Raw genomic sequence first — 21,932 nt, 5'->3', positions numbered from 1 at the left:
CTTCACATCGAATCTTTATACGTATGTATGGAGCATTAACTATAAATAAAAATAAAACTAATTGTATAGTTTGTCTATAATTTACGAGACAAATCTTTTAAACCTAGTTACTCCGTAATTTGATAATAATTATCACATACAAAGTGCTACATATGTATGGAGCATTAACTATAAATAAAAATAAAACTAATTGTATAGTTTGTCTATAATTTACGAGACAAATCTTTTAAACCTAGTTACTCCGTAATTTGATAATAATTGTCACATACAAACAAAAGTGCTACAGTAGAAAGTCAAAAAATTTCGCAAACTGAACAAGACCTTAGTATATCTCATTTAGCAGTCTCAAATTTTCGTCATTGTTGTCCTCTAGCTCCGTCCAATGGCAGTGCTTATGCCCTGTTTTTGTTTTCAGTTATCGTTGACAATCCAGGGTATCTTCCTAACAAAGCTTGCTTTGACAATCCAAGGTACCTAAAGCTGAACATAAAAGAAAAAAATCTTACAAAATTCAAATAATTTTTTGACCGAAACAAAAAAAAACTCAAATAATTTGGTCGTTAAATTCAGAGAAAGATATCAAACAAAGAGAGGGCCAGATGATCCGAACACCACTTGATCTCGCTTTATATATTTCCACTCAATCACAGACTATGACACAAGTTTATATATGTACATAAACTAGGATAATATATGGACAGATTATCACGCATATACAAGATGTACGAAGAGCCGCTTGATGCAGCAAAAGAATACCTACTTACTAACATTCTAGCAAAACGTGGGGGAGGACGGGTGCGAGAACGAAGTCAGTCTATCCAAGCCATCAATTACATCGAGGTCCCTGGCCGTGTCACGGTCCCCGGCGTGGGTCCTGCCGAACTCCCTCGCCGGCGAGCTGCCCTGGCTCCGGCACGAGTCCCAGCTCCGGTGAGCCTTGTTCCGTCGGCCAGGCGGCGGGGGCTCGCAGCTCCGGCTCCTGCCGTAGGACGTCCTCTTGAAGCTCAGGTGGTCCAACGCCGCGCGCTCACAGTCTGACAGTGGACTCGAGGCCACGCAGCTGTTCACCGGCGACGTGTTGTGCCTCGTCTCTGTATCCGGTTGGAGGTCAGGCGCCACCTTGCGGGACCGGGACGAGGCGTCGTGCCTCGATGATTTGCTGGTCCCGTAGCCTCTGTTCTTCACCTGGGTCACCAGGTGGTGAAGGAGCACCACCAGTTCCAGCATGTACTGCTCGGTTTTCGCCTTGTCTGCGTGGTGAAGCGTCTGGATGCGGATGACGTGCTGGGAGCCTGATTTCTTGCTCATGTCACTCCTGTAAGGTGGATGTATGTTAGGTGGTGGTGCAAGCAAAATATGCTATGCTACATTGTCGATGGGAAGTTCATAATAATTATGAACTGTCACCGCATGGGAATCAAGATTTCTCAATTACTCACCCAAGATTTGCCCATTCGCCGACCCATCCAAAACCTTGGTGTGCCCTGGTCAATGAATCAGAAGAAGAAAAATTGTTAGCGCATAGTACTTTAGTCAAGTTAGATTGTCAAGTATGACTAAAACAAGCTCAGCCCACCTTATTGTATTTTCTGCTACCGGCAGAAGCCAGCGAAGAGTTTTCTGCATTTCGGCTTTGATTTGAGCTACCGTACGCTGCAGCAATGGAACACCATTTATTAGCCAGCAAGAATGGATGCACCAAAATTAGCAGTCAAATCAGGTCCTTGTATGCTACTTGAAAATTTAAAGAACAGGTCCTTGAATGCGTGTGCAAATTGACATGAACCCAAACTTTGAATTTCGCCTACCATCAGTCAGTTTTACAGACTACAGATTACATGCACATGGAAGATACATACCAAGGAAATGAAACATTTGAGCACTGCAAGGTTGTACAAGAAGACAAACCTCTTCTTCGGTGTTGTATGTTTGCAATCGCGATCGCAGAGCTGACTTTACCGTTATTGGCAGACCATGGTACAAATTGTCCCTTGCACTAGGAGGAAGAGAGAGGGGCCTAGAAACCTGCATAGGTAAACACGGTACTTTGAGAATGCCATTCTCACTAATCAATGAAGCATCATCAATGCCAGCCTTAAGTTTGGAAATGTAGACTCTGGTGATATAGGGTATGCACAATGCTTTCTGAACTGCTGCCAAGAGACAGAGAGATAAGCACAGATAATATTACAGTACACAACTGTACACGGTATGGAAAGGGAAATGGATATATCATAGTTTGACAAATTGACAGAAAACATATTCTGGATGAACATATGGAAATTGCTGCCATGCCAATATGATGAAAGTTGGACATCATGCAGACATAAATAGACATGGGATAGGCTATCAGAACAACTTACTATATTTTCAATTTGATTGATAATGTTAGCATAATGTAGTGCCAGACCACAGGAACCTAGCCTTTTGTTTTGAGTTTGCTCGGAAGTGCAGAATTCAGTTCCTGAAGTGTTAGGATATAATTAGATACATTTTTTTAAAAGAAAAAAAGAAAACAACAAGATAGTAGTACTACTTACCAGCTTCATTAAATGAATCTCGGATTTGTTTATGTAAAAATATTACGATGTCCACAAGTTTCTCCACAATCTGCAGTTTGGAGAATAAATGCAATGTTAGCATTCTTCAAAAGATGTTTGAGGGTAAGGAACAAGATGTGTAGCATGTCCGCCAAAAAGTGTCTCGTTAGCATGTCAGTATTACCAAAGAGTAACGGACATAAAGTTACAGTATAAACTATAAAACAACTAAGTGAGTATGGTTGAAAATTTACATCTTCCAAGGTGCTAGACCACAAGGATTTCTTCTTCAGATTTTTCACAAGCTTCCTCTGGCGCTTTAATTCACTATGCAATATCATTATACTCTCTGCAACAAAAAGTAAAAATAAAATGTCATTACATCCCCCAAGTTTTATCTGCACATGCCTACATGCATCTGCAAAATGCTATAGCAACAAAAAGGGCTATGGGAAATAACAGCTGGTACTGTGAAAGAATGCTTATATCTATGTACACATTTTAAGAATCTCTTCAAAAGAACATGGTTAGGAGTCTCATACATTCATGTAGTTCATTTTCTAAAAAGTGTGGATTCCTTGGTTACCATGTCAATCCTATCTGTCAGCTTGGCATGCTTTTTTCTTGAACAAAGTGGCAGGAGTTCTGCCTTTCAATCTTGTCATGCTTGTTAACCAGTCAATGTATAAGCTCCTTAACTAGTCAATTTATAAGTTTGTTTAGATAATGGAACAAAGTTCCAGCCTCTACCATCCGGGGATGGTACACAGCTGATAGTCAATTTATAAGTGACTAGCACAAGTTGGTTCATTTGGACTAAAGATGGGGATGGAATCTCAGAGAACATGCATTGTTTTATTTATCAAAGAGAAGCCCAGGAAAAAAAAAGTTTGCACTACAACCAACATAAGATCCATTTACCTTGAAGAAACTCGGCCCAGGGGGAGAAACATTGTCAAGATGTTGCACTTAACATCAAGAAAAGATCCTGAAAGCTGGCTACTACCCGCAGGCTATCGCTTTAGCAACTGTGTCACAACCATGGGGAACACACAGTAATGGGCCTTTTTCCTTGTGAGAACTCAGGGTTTGAGCCCTGGTTGACAGCCTCACACCTGGAGGTCTTAACAGCATGCTACGAGCACGTTCTCAAGCTTCATTCCCTTTGTCTAATGCCAAAATGTAATAGCTAGCCCGATAACTTACTAATATTATGATTAGTTCACCCTAAGTCTTTGCTCACAAAGTGTAAGCATAATAGCATATCACTATTTCCAGACAAGCTAGCTAATGAGTAAAAAGCCTAAAGCACGCTAACATCTATCGGTACTGCTCCTAAATGGCATCAGTCTTACTGTACCTCGTCTAGCTGCTGGCACAGACTCCTCTTCATGAAATTTCCTTTTAAAATCCTGCTCAAACCTGTCCAGAGCATGCAATTCATGGTATAGCTCCTGCCATTACATGATTAAGATAAGCATAAGTTTCAGAAGTTGGTGTGCTATTGACAAAATAGCTTGATACTACCACCATTCTTGAAAATGTTGTTTATAAGATTCTATTGTGTATATATGCTCTCAGTTTAGTTTTAGAAACCAGCGGAAACTCCATAAATTAAACAGCAGAAATGTAAAAGAACAGTGTTACCTTTTGGCTTAAAAATAAGTATTTTTAACGTTCAAGACCTATAAGTACACAAATCAGGACACTAAAGCAAACATAAAAGAATTCTTTACAGCATACGTACAGAAGTGTTTTGTGCCAAATTAATCAATTTCTGGACAGTAGCTTCCATACTCTCCTTTGAATGATCCTGAGATGTATTATCTGTCGCTAACCTGCATATCAAAGTAATTCAGAGAACATCAAGTGCTAATATGATTTTAGATAGCGATAACTCAGATGAAAAGCATACTTTTCAGAGGCATACTTGTCGAAATATCGCCCCAAGTTATGCCATATAGGATCTTTGCAGAGGTTGCCAAATCGTATAACTTCTCTTGAAAAGATGGCAAGTTCTTCCCTGTATGATCCCATTTTTCAAGTCCAAGTCAGCCACAGTTTTGACTAAAGCAACTGAGAGTATTCAGAGCAAGTTCAAATCATACCTTTTATCAACGGCAGCAATATGCAACAGCTCAATGGTATTTGAGGACACCAATATTCGCACTCCATCTGAATGCAGAATCTCTTTCTTGAGCTCTTCTATACTCTCATCAGAGCATGACCTCCACAAACTAGAAGCTTTAGCTATTGTATTTGCAACTTCAAATGCTAAAATACAGGCTTTATTCCCCCGGTTGGTTCCCCCAGAGAGAAAGCCGCTGCCAGGATTCAAATTTGTCATGCTACTCCCGAGCGTATCTAACACTTCAACAGCCTTTTCCAGACCAGCAATGCTAGCTCTTCCCAAAAATGTACCTGTGTCTGATACCTGGCAGAACTTAGTATGTCAGAGTTCATGTGAAAAGACCTACTGCTATGCTCTCATGTAATAATCTCTTAGTTTTATTTCATCATCTACAAATAGAAAGCTAACTAGCTGTTGCAGAAAACAGTGTCAAGAAAAGGAGGTTGAATATATTATCACTTTAGGAAACATGACATTAGGTGCGAGCTCATGAGAGATAAAGCCAGATTTATATATTCTAAGAATGCTATTCTGGTCTGAAATGTTAAAAGTTATGAAACAGCACTACTAAAAAATGAAGTTCATGCAACTAGTTGGAAACAAGAAACATTGAATGAGCTTGATAAAAATAAAAATAAAAATAAAAAGGAGATGTCAGTCCTTCAAAGTTGTTCCATTGCTCTTCTGAATTTACTGTGAAACAGAAGATTATCCTTAGCTTGATGATAACAGATCAGACCAGGGTAAGATGGTGAATTCCCTTAACCAGATGAGGACTAGGAAGACAAGGAACATATGGTAGCACACAGCGGAACTCTGCATGGACAACCAAAAATGCTGAATTCCCTTTAACCAAAAGTTTTAATATCTTGTAGCCTTGTTTTTGATATGTCCAGCTATGAGATTCCAGATTTGCAGGATCATGCTCAATCACCTAGCCACTGCTTATCCAAATATTTATCTACACATGTTTTTTTTATAAGATTGTCTACACCTCTTGACAGCAATATGCAGTAAGACTGGTGTTTGTCCATTGTGTCACAGTTTGTAGTTTGACAAACTCCTTGCACATTCAGAGGAGAGCACCCTCCTAGCTGCGAATAAAAAAACTGGAAACTTCATGCCTCTGGAAGAGTAAGATGGTATGATTTGTCGACTCCAAGAGTAGAACGGTCAGACACAATTTCGCGTTGTGTGTCGCAGGCTTGACCACTCCAGAGGGTAGACTTTTGCTGACAGCAACCTGAATGTAGATTAAGCCCTTCACTTATCCCAGTGATCAAAACAAGAGAATCGTCCTCCTGGGAGAGAGCTTAGAATATACTTATGCCAAAAGAAGGGCCGCCAAGCTTGACTTCACATTGTATGCCGACATGACATGCAGATTTGTGGACTGGCTTTTATTATTGGCTTTACCTGTTGTATGTATGTATGTATCTGTTCCCGTCTCCTTCCCTTTACCCGGTAATCGAGCACATGCAGATTTGGCAACAGATACCGAAACACCATCAACCATTATTCTGGAATTCTGATCAAACGGACTGTTTTGCTAAAGGTGATAATGGACAATTTTGCTAAAGGTGATTAGTGTGAAGGGCTTGATAAAGACTGCGCGGCGGTGCTAACTGAATGAATGAGGCGGAAACAGCTTCAGCCTTCCGGCGAGCCGACGACGACGACGACGACGAGCGTTGCGTGTCCTCCGTTCAAACGCGGCGGCGTCGCTGAGCAGACAGGGCTGGGAACTGGGAGCCAAACCTTTTGGGAACTCTGGCGACGAAGTGGTGAGCCTCGCTAGCGAATCGAATCAGGATAGATTGATAAAAGTCGGGAGCTCCGTCTCCATGGTGACCAGAAATTGCAGCAGAGCAGCAGCACCGCACCTCCATGCATGCACCGAATAAGGCAGCGAGAGCCGCGGCAGCATGCGCGAAGCGTGGCGGGGAGGGGGGAGGAAGGAGCGGGCAGCGTTGAGAGATAGAGAAGGAGGGAGAGGAGGTAGCAGCCAGCCACAGCCAGCGACTGAAGGGAAGGTAGGTACCTTGTGGGAGTGAGGCGGCTTGGGCGGCGGGATGGCGAGCTCGCCGGAGTCGAAGTCCCCGGGCCCGTACCTCCCGCGGCGCGCGTCGTAGGCGGTCGCCAGCGAGCCCGGCGCCGCCGGCTCGTCCTCCGGGAACCGCCTCGAGCACACGCACCCCATGGCCGGCTTGGCTTCTCGCCGGAGTCGGGCGATTAGGAACCGGCAGAAAGAGGACACGCACGCGCGCGCGCTCTGGAGGCTGGAGCCCTGGCGCCTATTCCTTATGCTTGCTGCTCGTCGCTCCGACGCCTCCCAGCGGCGGAGTTGGTGGGGGTGGTGCGCACGGGTGGTCGCGGGTTTGAATGAACTTTGAAGTCGCGGGTGGAGTGGAATGGGAGACGGAGGCGAGGGCGAGGGGCGGTGCCGGTGCGTGGTGGTGGGATTGACGAGGGAGCGCCCGAGCCGAGACGACGGCGGGGTTGGTTTGGGGCTTTGTGGGGATGGGTCGCTTTTTGTTCCGTGGCCTGGGCGCCTGGCGTGGCGTGGCGTGTGGTGTGCCCCGTCCCGGCTGCCCCGTCCCGTCTCCCAACCATGCTGTCCATGTCCATCCATGGTCGATGGGTCGTCGTCGCCGTGGGCAACCTTTGACTCGTTCCGTCCGTCTTCTCTTCCGTCCCACGCCCGGCCTCTCTGTCTCTGTCGCCATCGTCGTCCTCCTCCTCTCCTCCATCCGTCGCTCTCCTTTCCCTGCGCTGCGCTGCACTGCAGTCTGCACCCGCACGCACTTCCCCTTGCCAGTTTACACTTTCACCTGAGGGTCGTCGTCTCTCTACAGTCTACAGTACGTACATGGCTGTCTTCACTTTTACCACGGCAGAAGACGTGCAGTAGTAAAGGTTTTTTTCATTATATATAAAATTAAAAAATATATCCCTTTTACACTGCCATTTCTTCGCCTCAGGGTTTCTTCCTCTACTACTACGTGGGAATTGGGATCCGTTGCCTTCACTTTTACCACGGCTGCCCCTCAAAAGAAAACTTTTTATCACGGCCGAATAATATGTGCGGTGAAGTTTTTTATTATTATTATTATTATTATTATTATTATTATTATTATTATTATTATTATTATTATTATTATTATTATTATTATTATTATTATTATTATTATTATTATTATTATTATTATTATATTAAAATATTCTAAAATAAAAGATAAATAAACAAAATAGCTGTGTAGAAATATAGTTAAAAAAATTTATTTCCTCCAGAAACCATAGTCCTTCCATCTTGTGGATATATATTCTTTTAAAAAACTCTTTTCTCTGTGGACATCGTAGTACTTCCATCTTGACTGGTAGTGGAAGGTAGGATCAGCTCTCTTTTTTTTACTGTAAGTGTTTTTTGTTTTTGTTTTTGACAACGTTGTAATGGTAGACTGGACCGGCACCGAGTCAGGCTCATAAAATGCGTGTACGTGGTAACTACGCCGCGGCCTGGCTGGCACCGCTGTAATTGGATTCCAGCCAATGAAACTAATTAAAAACCGTAAACTTTGACCTCATGCAGTAGTTGTAGTTGGTGTCTCCGGTTCTTTTTTTTAAAAAAAAAAATTGCACAACGATGACACGTGAGAACATGGTGTTTGGTTGACCTATTGGCTATTTACAGTTGCGATCCTTTCGGGACTTATTTAGATCAACATCTCAAAACTTTAGACCTAGCTCAGCTTTGAGATCTAAAACTCTAATATGAGATGGACTAAAGTTTAGAGCTAACTTTAAACTATATATTTATAGCTTTAATTCTAGGAAGATCCAAATAGACCCTTAATAAAAGGAAATAAATTTGGTTTCATCTCCTATATGACAAAGATGATTAGAGCAATTATTATATCACTAACTAGTCAAACAATCGGTGTTCTAGAACTAAAAAAATATAGTTGCACGAGTATTAAAAAAATTAATAGATATGTACATCTAATCAAAATTGATTATTTTAGTTTTCAGTATGTATTTTCTAACATAGACACTCTGTAATCTCTACAAGGTTATAATAGATTTGTCAATTAATATATATGTGTTTCGTCATTGTGATGTACTTTTGTGAGTTTTTAACATGTATTGTTCAGTTGGAAACTTTGTTAAGTTATATGATCTCTTATAGTATCTTTTTGTGACATCATAAATTTATATTTTAGCTGTAAATTTTGATGTTATCAGTTGTTCCAATTAACCTAGTTTAGTTTGTTCTATTTGTACTGTTATTCATGAAAAAAGAACTCATTTTGTTATTCCAAACCATAAGATATTTTAGCTTCTCTAGATTCATAGCTTCTGCTACGTAGTATGTTTTTTTATAGAACAGGAAGGGCAAGGAGCCCCTACTGAGAATATATTAAAAATAGTGAAACAAGTACAAAGAAAGGAATAACAAAACAGAACAAAACAATGAATCTAGATATATGTTATCTATATACATAGTACATGGTAAAGTTATGAATCTAGAGATACCAAAACGTCATATAATTTGGGACGAAGGAAGTATATTATCTATTGAGCACACCTAATTTATATATTTTAACTAAACTGTTGGAGCCACACCGCGCATGCTATCCATATGTCACGGAATGCATCCATCGGATGGCATGCATATATAGATGATAAATCACACATAGTTCACCCTAAAAGCCAAAAAGTTTTCAAGATTCTCTGTCCCATCGAATCTTTCGGCACATGCATGAAGCATTAAATATAGATAAAAATAAAAACTAATTGCACAGTTTAACTGTAAATCGCGAGACGAATATTTTGATCGTATTTAGTCCATGATTGGACAATATTTGCCAAAATCTTTTCGCATCTAAACAAGATCCTAGTTCTTCAACACGAAGGTAGTTTAGGTTCACATCACAAAATAATTACTAAGAAATTGAATACGTGGAAACAGATGAAAAATGTTGAGCAGGAATTGACCAACCCTGCCGGGTGCCCATCTAGTGTGTACTACTGCTACTCCTATACTCCCTCCATTTCAAAAAGAGTGTCGTTTTAGGTTTTTGTGCCACAATTTTGACTCGATTTGTAGAAAATACATGCAATATTTTTATCTCTAAATAATTTTGTTAAAAAACTAGACTTAAAGATCTTTTCAATGATACTAATTATGTACTATAAATATTAATATTTTTATTATATATTTAGTTAAAGTTATTTCTCGAAAAACGAAAACGACACTTATTTTGGGACGAAGGGAGTACTGGGTAGTGCGTATTAGTACGCTGCAGGCAACGCGCCATGTCCTATTTGTTTGAACTACTAAATTTGTTGGTTTTGTAGTAGTGTTTTTCTTTCATAATAAATTAGCAAATAATGTTTTCAGTCATGGCTTTTAAACCAAACGAACAAGGTTCATATGCCGGGCGCTGGCATCTCGCCTGCTTTGGTTGGTAACATATAGTCTGCTAGTAAGTTTTGGCTGAAACTATTATTTACTAATTTGTTATTAGGGCCTGTTTAGATTGGGAACGAAAATTTTTTGGATGTCACATCGAATGTGTCGGAAGGATGTCGGGAGGGGTTTTAGAAACTAATAAAAAACAAATTACATAGCTCGTCAGAAAACTGCAAGACAAATTTATTAAGCATAATTAATCTGTCATTAGCATATGTGGGTTACTGTAGCACTTAAGGCTAATCATGGAGTAACTAGGCTTAAAAGATTCGTCTCGCGATTCTTAACTAAACTGTGTAATTAGTTTATTTTTTTATCTACATTTAATGTTCCATGCATGTGTCCAAAGATTCGATGGGATGGATGAAAAAATTTTAGGTGGAGAACTAAACAGGGCCTTAGAGAAAAATACTACTCATAACTGACAGACATATTCAGTAGATAAGTTCGAGCTAACACGCTGATAATGCGGTCTAAGCATTGCGTGCGTAATCATTTGCTGTTGCTGACCACGAAGCAGCAGTCCAAGCAGCATGTCACATGCACGTGATGTATGCTTCACGCGGCACGTGGCAGTGGCAGACGCAGCGCGCGCACTGCCACACTCTCTGGCTGACACACCCGCCTCGCCGTCGCCGCGTCGCGCACGGCCACGACGTCTCCAATCCACCAACATTTGCACAGAGCAGAGTGCATCCTAGTCCGTTACCAACCACGGTGTGAACCATGGAACGTGAACGGCGGCGGCGGCCGCCGACGGCAGCACGCAAACGCGTACGCCGTGCGGGGCGCGGCGACGGCGAGGCGGTCCGGTCCGGCACGGCATCCAGAGCGCGATCGGGACGGCACGGCGCGTGGTGGTGGCTCCGGTCAGAGTCAGAGGTCGCGCGCGCGCGTCGCTGTTGCTTCCCGGGCAAAGGCCTTGTTTAGTTCATCTCAATTCTCAAAAACCAAAAACTTTTGAAGATTCTCTGTCACATCGAATCTTACGGCATATGTATGGAGCACTAAATATAGATGAAAATAAAAACTAATTGTACAGTTTATCTGTAAATCACGAGATGAATCTTTTAAGCCTAATTACTCTATAATTGAACAATGTTTATCAAATAAAAACGAAAGTGCTACAGTTTCGAAAACTAAAAAATTTTTGAAACTAAACAAGGCCAACTTGGCCTGGTGGGGTCCCCAGCCCACGTGGCTGACGGCGGTTGGATGAGTGATGTTATGGAAGTCTCGCTGATGACCCGAGATCGTGCTCCCTTCTCTCCCATCAGTCGTTGGTAGTTAATTAACAGTCAAAAGCGCGACGTCGTTTCGATTTTCATTAAAGATTGATGGATATGTGTTAGATGTGGATGTGCTGATTGCTAGCCAGCTACAAATTTTAGCTCCACTGCATCAAACAGGCCTTGTTTAGTTCCCAAAAAAATTTGCAAAATTTTTCAGATTCTCCATCACATCGAATCTTTAGATGCATGCATGGAGTATTAAATATAGACGAAAATAAAAACTAATTGCACAGTTTGGTCGGAATTGACGAAACGAATCTTTTAAGCCTAGTTAGTCCATGATTGGATAATATTTGTCAAATACAAACGAAAGTGCTACAGTGTCCATTTCCCAAAACTTTTTTGGAACTAAACACGGCCCAAGAGGACTAATAGACGTGCTAATTTCTTAGACAAAGTCTTTAACTAGTTGTGGACAAACTTTAGCACATGTTTATCAAACAAACCCTAAGACTAGTTACTAGTTAGGATAAAAGATTGTTTTAAATTAGCTATGGGTAATTACCTAGTTGGCCAAGAATCACAATACCACTTATTGACTCTCCTATTTAGATGTGCTATGAGTGATTTTAACTAACTTTTAGCTCGCTAACAATTAGCCAACTTATAGTATTGTTTTTCTTTCCAAAGATATGGGAGTTACATGATGAGAAAACTATATATATTGTTATAATGGACCAGTCAAACGGATTCGTTTAACAAACCTAGTGGATGGACATATGGACGACTAGTAGTACTCTCTCTTAATAACTTATACTATGACAAACCTAGAGTATTGATTAGACTGACATTGTCATGATATTGATCGTTCTCTCTCAATAACTTATACTATGACAATAAACAAATAAAATGTAAAAGAACAATAGGACCTAATACAATGTCATAACATCGTTGACGCTTGGATTTTTCATCAAAATCATCCTTGTTTGGAGCAATCAACGCTTAACACTTGTCTTCTTCCCAAATTGTCGCACTGCATGCTCATTGCTCTTTGTGATCTGGTTGCACTCGATTTTAGCGTGAAGCAAGGAGGCAGCCGACTACTCCTTCCGTGAAGGAAAAAAGAAATATCGCTCTACAAGAAGTCATACGTTATCAAGTTTGATCTGATTTATAAAAAAAAGAATAGTTATATATTCAGGTAAATTAATTATTAATTATAACAAATATACGTTAATCTAGTGTTATACTTACTACACAACATCTTCTATATATTTGGTTGTACATAAGATATTTTTGACTTCTCAGGGTGCAAAAAATCCATTTTTTATGGAGGGAGTACTTTAGATAAGTTGAAATCAATTGATGTGATCAGTTATATAAGGACATTCTTAGTGAGAGTCTATCAGAGATCTATTTACATTTGATAAGCTACTATACATAAGATGATGTCATCGCAATTTTTTAAGGAAATGGAGAAGAAGTGAGTTTTATGAAGATAGAGCCTTTTGGCACAATTACAAATCTCTTTTGAGTCATGAACGTGTCTAACAAATTATAGAATTAAACTCTCTACTGAAAGTGGATATTCTGTTCATGTTTGATTTCATTCTATAGATATGGTAATTTTAAAACAACATCACAAAACTCCTCACTAAGACTCAATGAGAGTTTGATGTTCCTGTTTCCAAGATTTCTAGGTGCTGAAAATAGTGTAAATAAGTTCCGCCCCCTCCCCCCTTATAAAACTCATTTCATAATATGAAACTTTTATCATCACTTTTCATTTATAATATTTGCCACATCGGTTTATTCAATGCCCATAAAATCTCGTGGATGAAATAGTCTAGATAATTTTAAATATTTAATGTGATTGGGTCATATACAATTCACCCTGTTCGCTTGAGCTTATCAAATAGAACCAGTAACTACTTCAATAACATTTTTCTCCTACAATAAATTAGCATCTGAGTACGTACAAAATCATCTGGAGCACAATTTAACATAGCTTTTTTTGCATACGACCAAGCTTTTATATTTATATTTTTTATATATCTATCAACGTTGATATACTCCCTCCGCTCCAACCTAGACACATCAAAGTGAGTAATAGGAAGGACAGAACCACAATTGGAAATACGGATTGTGAAACACCATGAGCAGCTAGATAGGTCGAACTATTGGAAGCAAATAACATGGGTGTTTTGTATTGTATCGAACCACCCCACATGGTTGTGATCCAACTAAAGATTTTGATTCCAGTGGGCACATCTATGATCATGATAGCTGTGGTGTAAATTTTGAAACTTTGGTATTTCTTTTTCTTCTGGACAAGATAGTTGCCCTAGCAAGAGTGAAATTTCTACAACAATCCCAAACCCCTCAGCAAAAAGAAGACCTAAACCCGACTCTAAAAGCTTCAGTTGCCTCCCTCTCTCCGCCAATGGCTAGGTTAGCTATCTCTCTCTCTTGCTATGCCCCTGACCTGCTAATCTGAGCGAGCTTTCAAATATTTATCCCACATTCATTCATTAAGGTACTCCTAGGATTTAGAAGTCGTTTAGGACAGCGACACGATCTCCGAAACATAACTTTGATATCTTATTTTAAAAATATTTAGAAAAAAAAATAATATATGTATACTTTTATAAAAGTATTTTTCAAGATAAATCTATTCATATATTTACATTTACAAATTTAACAAACTAAAAATTATTTATAATTTATATTCGCAATGTTTAACTAAAATATTGTGCAAAACGACTTTAAATCTTATACAAAGGAGTATATAAACAAAATGCATATCACTAGAGCCACAGTACACCTAAACGTGCACGTGCCGCACCGCATGCGTGTTCCGGACCTCTGGTTAGTAGTTGAACTGAACGAATTGAATTCCCTGACACACTTATTTTTTTAAGAAAAGAAACTTCCATGATCATGCAATGCAACCCGATGGGATAGGATAAACGATATCCAGCGACCACGACCGTGCGTGCCAGTTGTGCACGGCAGCACGAGTTTAGTTTGCTTGAATATAATTATACCCGCCTATATATATAAATTGCGATCACTTTCTCCTCTCAATGAAATACGGTCAAATTTGCGCGTTCGAAAAAATATGCGATCACTTGCGATGGGCGGATCAACCAACTTAATGCAATGTGATAGCCAGTACTATTCTCTATTTTGAATTACGTGACGTATTGCTTTTGTTCTAAATCAAGCACTTTTATCTTTGATCATTTATTTAAAGAAAATTAATATAGTTTTACAGCATGTGAATTACATATATCATTAAGAGTGTTTGTCATTGCGGATTTATTTAAAAGACATAAACCATGACATTGTTAACTTATACTCCCTCCCTACCTATAAAGAATTTCGTCTTGGACAAAGTTTGAATCAAACATCGAGAATATAAAATCATGAATAATTTTTAAGTTGTTGAATTTGGAAATGTGAAAACCATATGAATAGATTTGTCTTGAACAATACTTTTATAAAAATATACATATACTACTTTTTAAAAAATATTTTTATAAAAACAATAAATCAAAGTTATGTTTTGGAGACCATGTCGTTGTCCTAAATGACTATTTTTACAGGTCTGGTGGGAGTATAAGTTTTCAAAACTAATAAGTAAAAACAATAGAAATGTTTGACTAGTACAAGACTAATATAACATATAATTGAAAACAAATGAAGGAATACCTAGATTGAGGTTTTGTTTTGATCCCAAGGTATAAATTTTAGTTGGCTAAAGTTATTGAGGACTAAAAATTTAGACCACTTTATTTCACTTGTATTGTTCTATAAGGTTAGATAAACTTTAGCCGGCTGCTTGTTTGGAAATGGCTGGTCCGAACTTTAGTGACTAAACTTTAAACCGTGGACTCTAAACAGTACCTAATTCTTCTTTTCTTTTTTATGATGACACGGTTTACTGTAGTTAGTCAACGACGTCCGATCCGGGGCCGTGTCATCGTCGTGTGTATGTAGGTGATCCAGACCGCTGTGGCACACGCACAAGCAACAATATATATGATGCAACGTGACCATGCTGTATCTCCACTACTAATCAATCGGGCCGGTGTTTTTGCTTTTGAAAGCACTGCTCTACTACTCGTTTGCTTCGCCGTTTGGACATCGACGGCTCATGCGAGGACGCCGGCAAACAGACTGGATGAGAATGAAGCTTCCTTTCAAATTAGCTAGCTAACTCCATATTTGAAAGGTTCAGGTCTCGGACGGTGGCGACGCACGCATGTGGAACCGTTTGGTGGCTTATGCACGCCTGCACACGCGTCACGCCGAGGATGATAGTCCTTTTTACAGAGTTTTCAAAACTCACAGTAATGATGCTAAGAGCATCTCCAAGGGCCTCTCCAAATCAGTTTTGTATTTGAGGTTATTTGCAAAGTCTCAAAACAAAATGCAAAACCTAAAAAAATGTCTATTCCAAGGGCCTTTGCAAAACTGACTTGGCATACTCTATTTTGCCAAACCCAGAGTCCTCTGTATAAATGCCAAGTTGTGAGGAAGATTTGCAAAGTTTGCACAAATGCAAAACTCATTTGCAAAACCATTGGAGCCCCCTTTTTGTGGTTTTTTGCAAATTACCAAATGCAAAACTGATTTGGAGAGGCCCTTGGAGATGCTCTAAGGTCGGTGTCAGTGGTCTGTTTTAATGCACTGTTTCCAAAACAAATTCGCTAATAGGGCATCGATGAAACGAATAATGAAACAACCATCACAATGCATGAGTTTCACCTTGACGTTTTCTAAACTGGGCAAAGCATTTAATTACTGCAAAATGATTGGATCACATGCAAGATGGTGAAACGATTTAGCCCCCAGTGGGATTTCATCCCGTTTCACCGCGTGAGAAACAACACCCGCGGGGTTTCACCATGGTGAAACTACTTCCTTCTCTCTTCTCTTCGTTTCATGCAAAAAGTGCAGTTTTGGTGACATGACGCTCTAATAAATGTACATGACATCGTGATGAAACCCCCACCGAAACTCGCCTAACAGTTAACGTGACAATACTCCTCCTTCTAAGGCCAGTCTCAATGCATAGTTTCATGGTACAGTTACCAAGACTATAAACTAGGTAACCGAGCCACGTGAGTTTCATGAGGATGAAACTCCTCTCTCATCTGATGAAATTCCTTCATTTAATGACCCTACCAAGTCAGCAATTTTGCTTATGTGGCACCCTATTTAATGTGCATGACACTCCCATGAAACATGCATTGAGACTGACCTAAGAGAAAGTAGCGTACTACTAGTTCTAGAATTGAACCAAATAAAAAAAAAATAAGTTTAACGAAGTCTAAAAAAATAGCATATTTCATTATATTTGTTTCATATTACTTTTAAGAATGTTTGGCTTGATCTGATGACTCTTAAAAAACGTGAATCACACCTTTTTTTTATCGGAAGAAGATGCTCATGCTAGTTTTTTTTTTTAATTTTTTCGTAGTCGTTGCGTGACCGGAGACGGGGAGGTTTGTCTGGCCAAGGTCAAAGGGGGCAGTGGTACATCTTCCGAATATATGCCGAGAACACAAGAAGAGAAGCAGCAGAGGAGCATCATGGTGCCATTTGGATCCACCGCGACAACGCGACCAACAAAAGAAGAAAAAAAAAAAAGGCAGCTTTCTTCCGCCCAAGTGGCCAAGTGGCTTCGGCTTCGCCGGGTCGAGGAACACGATCCCAGAAACCCACTCCGGCGTTGGGAATCGTGATGCTCTTTTTTTTTTCTTTTTTCACGAGAGCCTCCTGCTCCCAACAGCACCTGATCCACCCAAACATGTTTCGAGGTTTTGTTTTATGATTTATCCTTTTATATGTTACTATATATATATAACAGTTATTACCGAGCCACACAATGTGTACTTCCTCAATAAGAAAATACAACTTTTTGAAGAGTCAAACAAATTCTACTTTCATTGAATTTATATGTAAACTATTAATATTTATAATATTGAATGAGTATAGTTAAATTAATATAAAATTTATTTTATCCTAAAAGTGTTTGAAAATACAGATACTGATTTCATTTTATTTAAAATTAAGAAAGTTTAACTTTTAGAATCGATTTTTTTAGCGGATGGAGTAATACCAGTTCTATATTCGTTTTGGATAATGTTATTTTTATTAGAGTGAAGTTCATCATCAATCTCTAAACTTGCCGTTATGTTATTCTACTCTCTAAACTTTTAAAATGCTCATTTGAGTACCTAAATATTGTTCGGATCTTGTTGTAGTCTTATTGGGAAAGTGAACATAATAACTACTAGTATTTTGCTCTCACGTCTTCGAAGAGACAAACTGTAAATTTGAATGGTACAATGTGACCATTGCCAATTGCCATTTCGCAAGACCGCGCCGGCGCGCACCACAAGCCCAAACCAGATCTGCTCCCGTCAGTGCATTCCACGGGCTGACATCTCGGTCCCACCATCGCATTCGTCCACCCTGGCACCGTGGCCCTGTAGTACAAGGTGTGGACGTGTGTGGTGGCCTGGTGGGGCCCGGCTGTGCGCGCCTATTGGCCTCCTCCGTCCTCCCTCCCCCCCCCATCGCGGAAGGAGCCCCGCGCCAACCAGGCAGGCACCCAATCAACGGACGGCCCGCCGGCAGCCGTCGGAGCGTGAGGGAGCCGGGAGAATAGTAACGCCGCACGCGAGCACGCACGAGGAGGAGGAGGAGGAGGAGGACCCAACGACAAATCAGACGAGGAGGAGGAGCGTGGAGGCGTGGACAGCCTGCGCTGCGCTGCGCCGGCCGGCCGGCCCCCCACCAAGGAGCCCTTGTCCCGGTTCCCTCCTCCCCGATTCAAATTTCCTGGCTTCGATTCGAAGCGGGGCGGCAGAGGAGGCAGGGATTGGGCTCGGGGGACGCCATTTGGCGGCATCCACCACCAGGCCACCACACAGCACAGCTAGGAAGCCATGGCGATGGAGGAGGCGGTGTCCGACAACACCAAGGGCCTGGCGCTCGCCGTCGCCTCCAGCGTCTTCATCGGCGCCAGCTTCATCCTCAAGAAGATCGGCCTCCTGCGCGCTGCCAAGTGCGGCGCCCGCGCAGGTACGGCACCGCACCCCCTCATCCACCTCACCGCCGCGTTGCCGCGCCTAGCGTCGACCCGTCTTCCTCTTCTCCACGCGCGTCTTAGGATCCCATCCTACCCTGGGCAGCCTCTTGAGTCGTCTGACCTGATCTGCTCCTGCCTCGGCCTCGGGAGGCCGTTCGTTCTGAATCTGAACCCGCATTCGTTCCATCCACTGATCCGAGGCTCCGACCACTGCCGTGCCGGTGCCCTGCCGGTGCGTGATTTGACGCCTTGTCTGCAGTGATTGGACCTGGCTGATGTCTTGTGATTCTAGATCTTGACAATCCTGTGCCGTCGCTAGCCAAAGTCAGAAACCTGTGCGCGTCATGAGCGGTTCGGTCCTCATCGTCTTGTCGCTGTCTTCTAGATAGATAATACATGTGATCCAAGCTCGCGGGCTGCTTCGGTTTCCAAGATGGGGGCCAATTTGGTTGCTCTGTTAATTTTCATCTAGTATTGTTGTGTTCAACTTCATCAACTATGTCTTCTTTTTTCGTCAATCTGTTATAAGGTCTATCAGAGATTCCATAAAAAAAACATGCTCTGCTCATGCGTCATGCCCAATAGTCCTCTGATTTAAGCTTATCGGGTCCATTTCTGTTTTGCACTACAGGTGGTGGAGGATACACTTACCTCTCCGAGCCACTGTGGTGGGCCGGAATGACCACAAGTATGCCGCGCGCTCCACGTAATATTTACTCTCAATTTAAACTTTGGCATCCCCAACTGAATTTGCCTAGTGTTGATCTTCACAAGTGCTGCTTGGGGAGGTCGCAAACTTCATTGCTTACATATTTGCACCAGCTGTACTCGTGACTCCACTTGGAGCGTTAAGCATAATTGTGAGGTGAATTCTCAGACCATACCACAAGCTGGCACCACTCACATATGCGGTCCTGCGATCTTCTTTGCTTGACATTGAGCTTTTTTGGAATTGGGCAGTTCAGTGTTGGCGCACTTTGTGCTCAAGGAGCGGCTTGAGAAGCTCGGAGTACTTGGATGTGTATCGTGCATAGTAGGCTCAGTTGTTGTTGTTGTGCATGCTCCCGAAGAGCATATGCCTAACTCTGTCAAAGAAATCTGGAACCTAGCTACCCAACCAGGTGAGTCGTTGCACCCAGTTGTGCGCATAACAGTTTGTTGGAGCTGCAGTTCTCACAGAATGTCTCCATCGTGGGGCTGTCGATCATTGGCAGGATTTCTAGCATATGCACTGACAACATTGTTACTCGTGGGAACACTTGTACTCTTCTTTGAACCTCGATACGGCCAGACTAACATCCTGATATATCTGGGTATCTGCTCTTCAATGGGATCACTAACGGTAAGTGTGCTTTGAGTGGCAGACAGATTAACTGTAGGAATATTAAGTTACTGAGCTTTCCTGATTTTGTAGGTCGTTAGCATCAAAGCCATTGGTGTTGCCATAAAGCTTACGTTGGATGGAGTGAATCAGGCTACTTATCCATACACATGGCTTTTTCTTATGGTTGCAATTGTCTGTGGGGTTTCTCAAATAAATTATCTCAACAAGGTATGCAGTATGCTTGTCTTCTTCTTCTTTTACTCTGTTGCTTCACCTATGAATGTATTTTCTTATGGTTGCAATTGTCTGTATTTTTTTATGGCTTTTTCTTATGGTTGCAATTGTCTGTATTTTGCTCGATTGCACCTAGAGCTTGTATTTGTGAGAAAAGTTTTGTTACTGCCTCCGTTCCAAATTATAAGTCGGTTTTACATTTTTGGTTCATCCCATTTTGCTGTGTATCTAAACATATTATTATATCTAGATGCATAGCAAAATGGATATACCAAAAACTCAAAGCAACTTATAATTTGGAATGGAAGGAGTATTCTGCAACAAGCTACAAGCATATTTTAAGTATCCACTACAAGTTATCAAGAAAACTTGCATATTAAATTGTTTTAGTACATTTCCTACCGTTGCAGCGTACATCTCAGTTTTTGGGTTATGCTTACTTTCTTCTATTTTTGCAGGCATTGGATACCTTTAATCTGGCTATTGTTTCTCCTATTTATTATGTAATGTTTACTACCCTTACAATAGTGGCGAGTGGAATTATGTTTAAGGTAGAAACTAGTCCTACTTGGTTTGTTAATTAAGCAGTGTGTTGGACTTATTGGGCTTATTACACGAAACTATGAAATGCAGGACTGGGCTGGTCAAAGTTTCAGTAGTATTGCTTCTGAATTATGTGGCCTCATAACCATCCTTTCTGGGACGATTTTGTTGCACACAGCAGAGGAGGGAGCCAACAATTCTGCAGGTATAGTCATTTAGCTCAATTTGCTGTTTTTACATATATGTGTAATTTTCCTATAGCAAAAATACACCATACTCTGCTGAATCGTTATTCCCCTTTTTTGTCGATAACTCCTAATGCTCCAATTTTATGGAAGAAACAGTCAGGCTTTTCTATGAGGATTCAACACTTTATGTGGCTACAAAAATTGCCAAGCTATTGCTTTATCAGTTAATAGTGTTATCAAATTATCACTTAATTGGTGATAGCCTTAAGTTAGCATTCATGTGCCTTGACATTTGTAAAAGTATTTCATTACTTTTCTGACCAAAAGCTCATTTGGACTGATGGCTTGTTTTTTTTTGTGTGAATATGAAACTTCCAGAAACTGTCTATCTGGCATATTCTGGCAGTAATATAATAAATTTGCGATGACTAGATTTTGTGGTTAGGTCGCTGGTGGTTTATTTGTTTTTTTATTGGCAAAATTGTATTGTTTCCTACTCTAGGGGCCATGCATGAGTCTCCTTAGACTCGTTTATGTTCTTAATATAATGATAATGATGATGTGCAGCTCTCCTGCTCATTCGTGAAAAAATATATATTTATGATGACAAAGCTTGAACTGAGCAAAATTTTGTGTTAATTCCAGCTTTGTTGCCTTGGCCTTTGGACAAAGGGTCTATATCATGGTGTATCAGCTTAAGCAGCGACAATCTGCTAAAGAATGTTGAAGAGGACTACTTCGCAGCTCTGCAAAGTTCACCAGCCCCAGTATGATGATACATTTTCGTACGCTTCTGCTATTGAAGAAACTGATAAACATAAAAAACCGAACATGCGAGGTGTAAATCTATGTGAGGTGTAAATCTTAATAGTGCCAGCAATCTGGCAGTTTTGGGTGAGGAGATTTCATCAGCCATTTTTCGGGTTGTACATAGGAGCCTGTAAATTTGTGATTGTTTTTGTACTGGGATAGGATAGAACTTTTACCATTGTTTAAAGCAAGCAGAATTATTGCCTGCATGTTGTCGTTTGTGTAAATGTTTCTCCTTTAACTAAAGCTAAGAAGTTTAGATTGACTCATCCAGCTGTGTTCCGCATTCTCGAATGATTCTCCGGGGTGTTGAACTAAAGATCTAAATAATGTGCTCGCAAAAAAAAAGGGT

The 21,932-nt window shown here is 40.8% G+C and overlaps 2 protein-coding genes across 3 annotated transcripts; one reads left to right on the top strand and one right to left on the bottom strand.

The window, feature by feature from the left end:
• On the bottom strand, positions 601-7,185 carry LOC8069195. 2 transcript variants are annotated; one of them, XM_021449227.1, is made up of 12 exons: positions 6,713-7,185; positions 4,649-4,974; positions 4,456-4,563; positions 4,288-4,378; positions 3,901-3,994; positions 2,795-2,889; positions 2,541-2,610; positions 2,364-2,464; positions 1,909-2,025; positions 1,577-1,653; positions 1,440-1,484; positions 601-1,315 (listed from the first exon to the last, which is right to left on the bottom strand). In XM_021449227.1, the coding sequence occupies exons 1-12, from the start codon at positions 6,869-6,871 to the stop codon at positions 772-774; spliced, it is 1,827 nt and encodes a 608-aa protein (XP_021304902.1). In that variant the 5' UTR covers positions 6,872-7,185; the 3' UTR covers positions 601-771. The 2 variants fall into 2 exon arrangements, with proteins under 2 accessions (XP_021304902.1, XP_002437596.1); XM_002437551.2 differs by having other exon boundaries at positions 4,471-4,563.
• LOC8064994 (probable magnesium transporter NIPA6) lies at positions 17,919-21,849 on the top strand. The gene is made up of 9 exons (XM_002438983.2): positions 17,919-18,474; positions 19,113-19,169; positions 19,256-19,346; positions 19,442-19,602; positions 19,696-19,823; positions 19,896-20,033; positions 20,498-20,590; positions 20,673-20,787; positions 21,416-21,849. The coding sequence occupies exons 1-9, from the start codon at positions 18,339-18,341 to the stop codon at positions 21,541-21,543; spliced, it is 1,047 nt and encodes a 348-aa protein (XP_002439028.1). The 5' UTR covers positions 17,919-18,338; the 3' UTR covers positions 21,544-21,849.

The sequence above is a fragment of the Sorghum bicolor genome, chromosome 10, assembly GCF_000003195.3.
Source record: "Sorghum bicolor cultivar BTx623 chromosome 10, Sorghum_bicolor_NCBIv3, whole genome shotgun sequence".
Taxonomy (NCBI): Eukaryota; Viridiplantae; Streptophyta; class Magnoliopsida; order Poales; family Poaceae; genus Sorghum; species Sorghum bicolor.
Note: the sequence above shows the minus strand (reverse complement) of the source record. Positions and strands in the feature narration are given on the sequence as shown.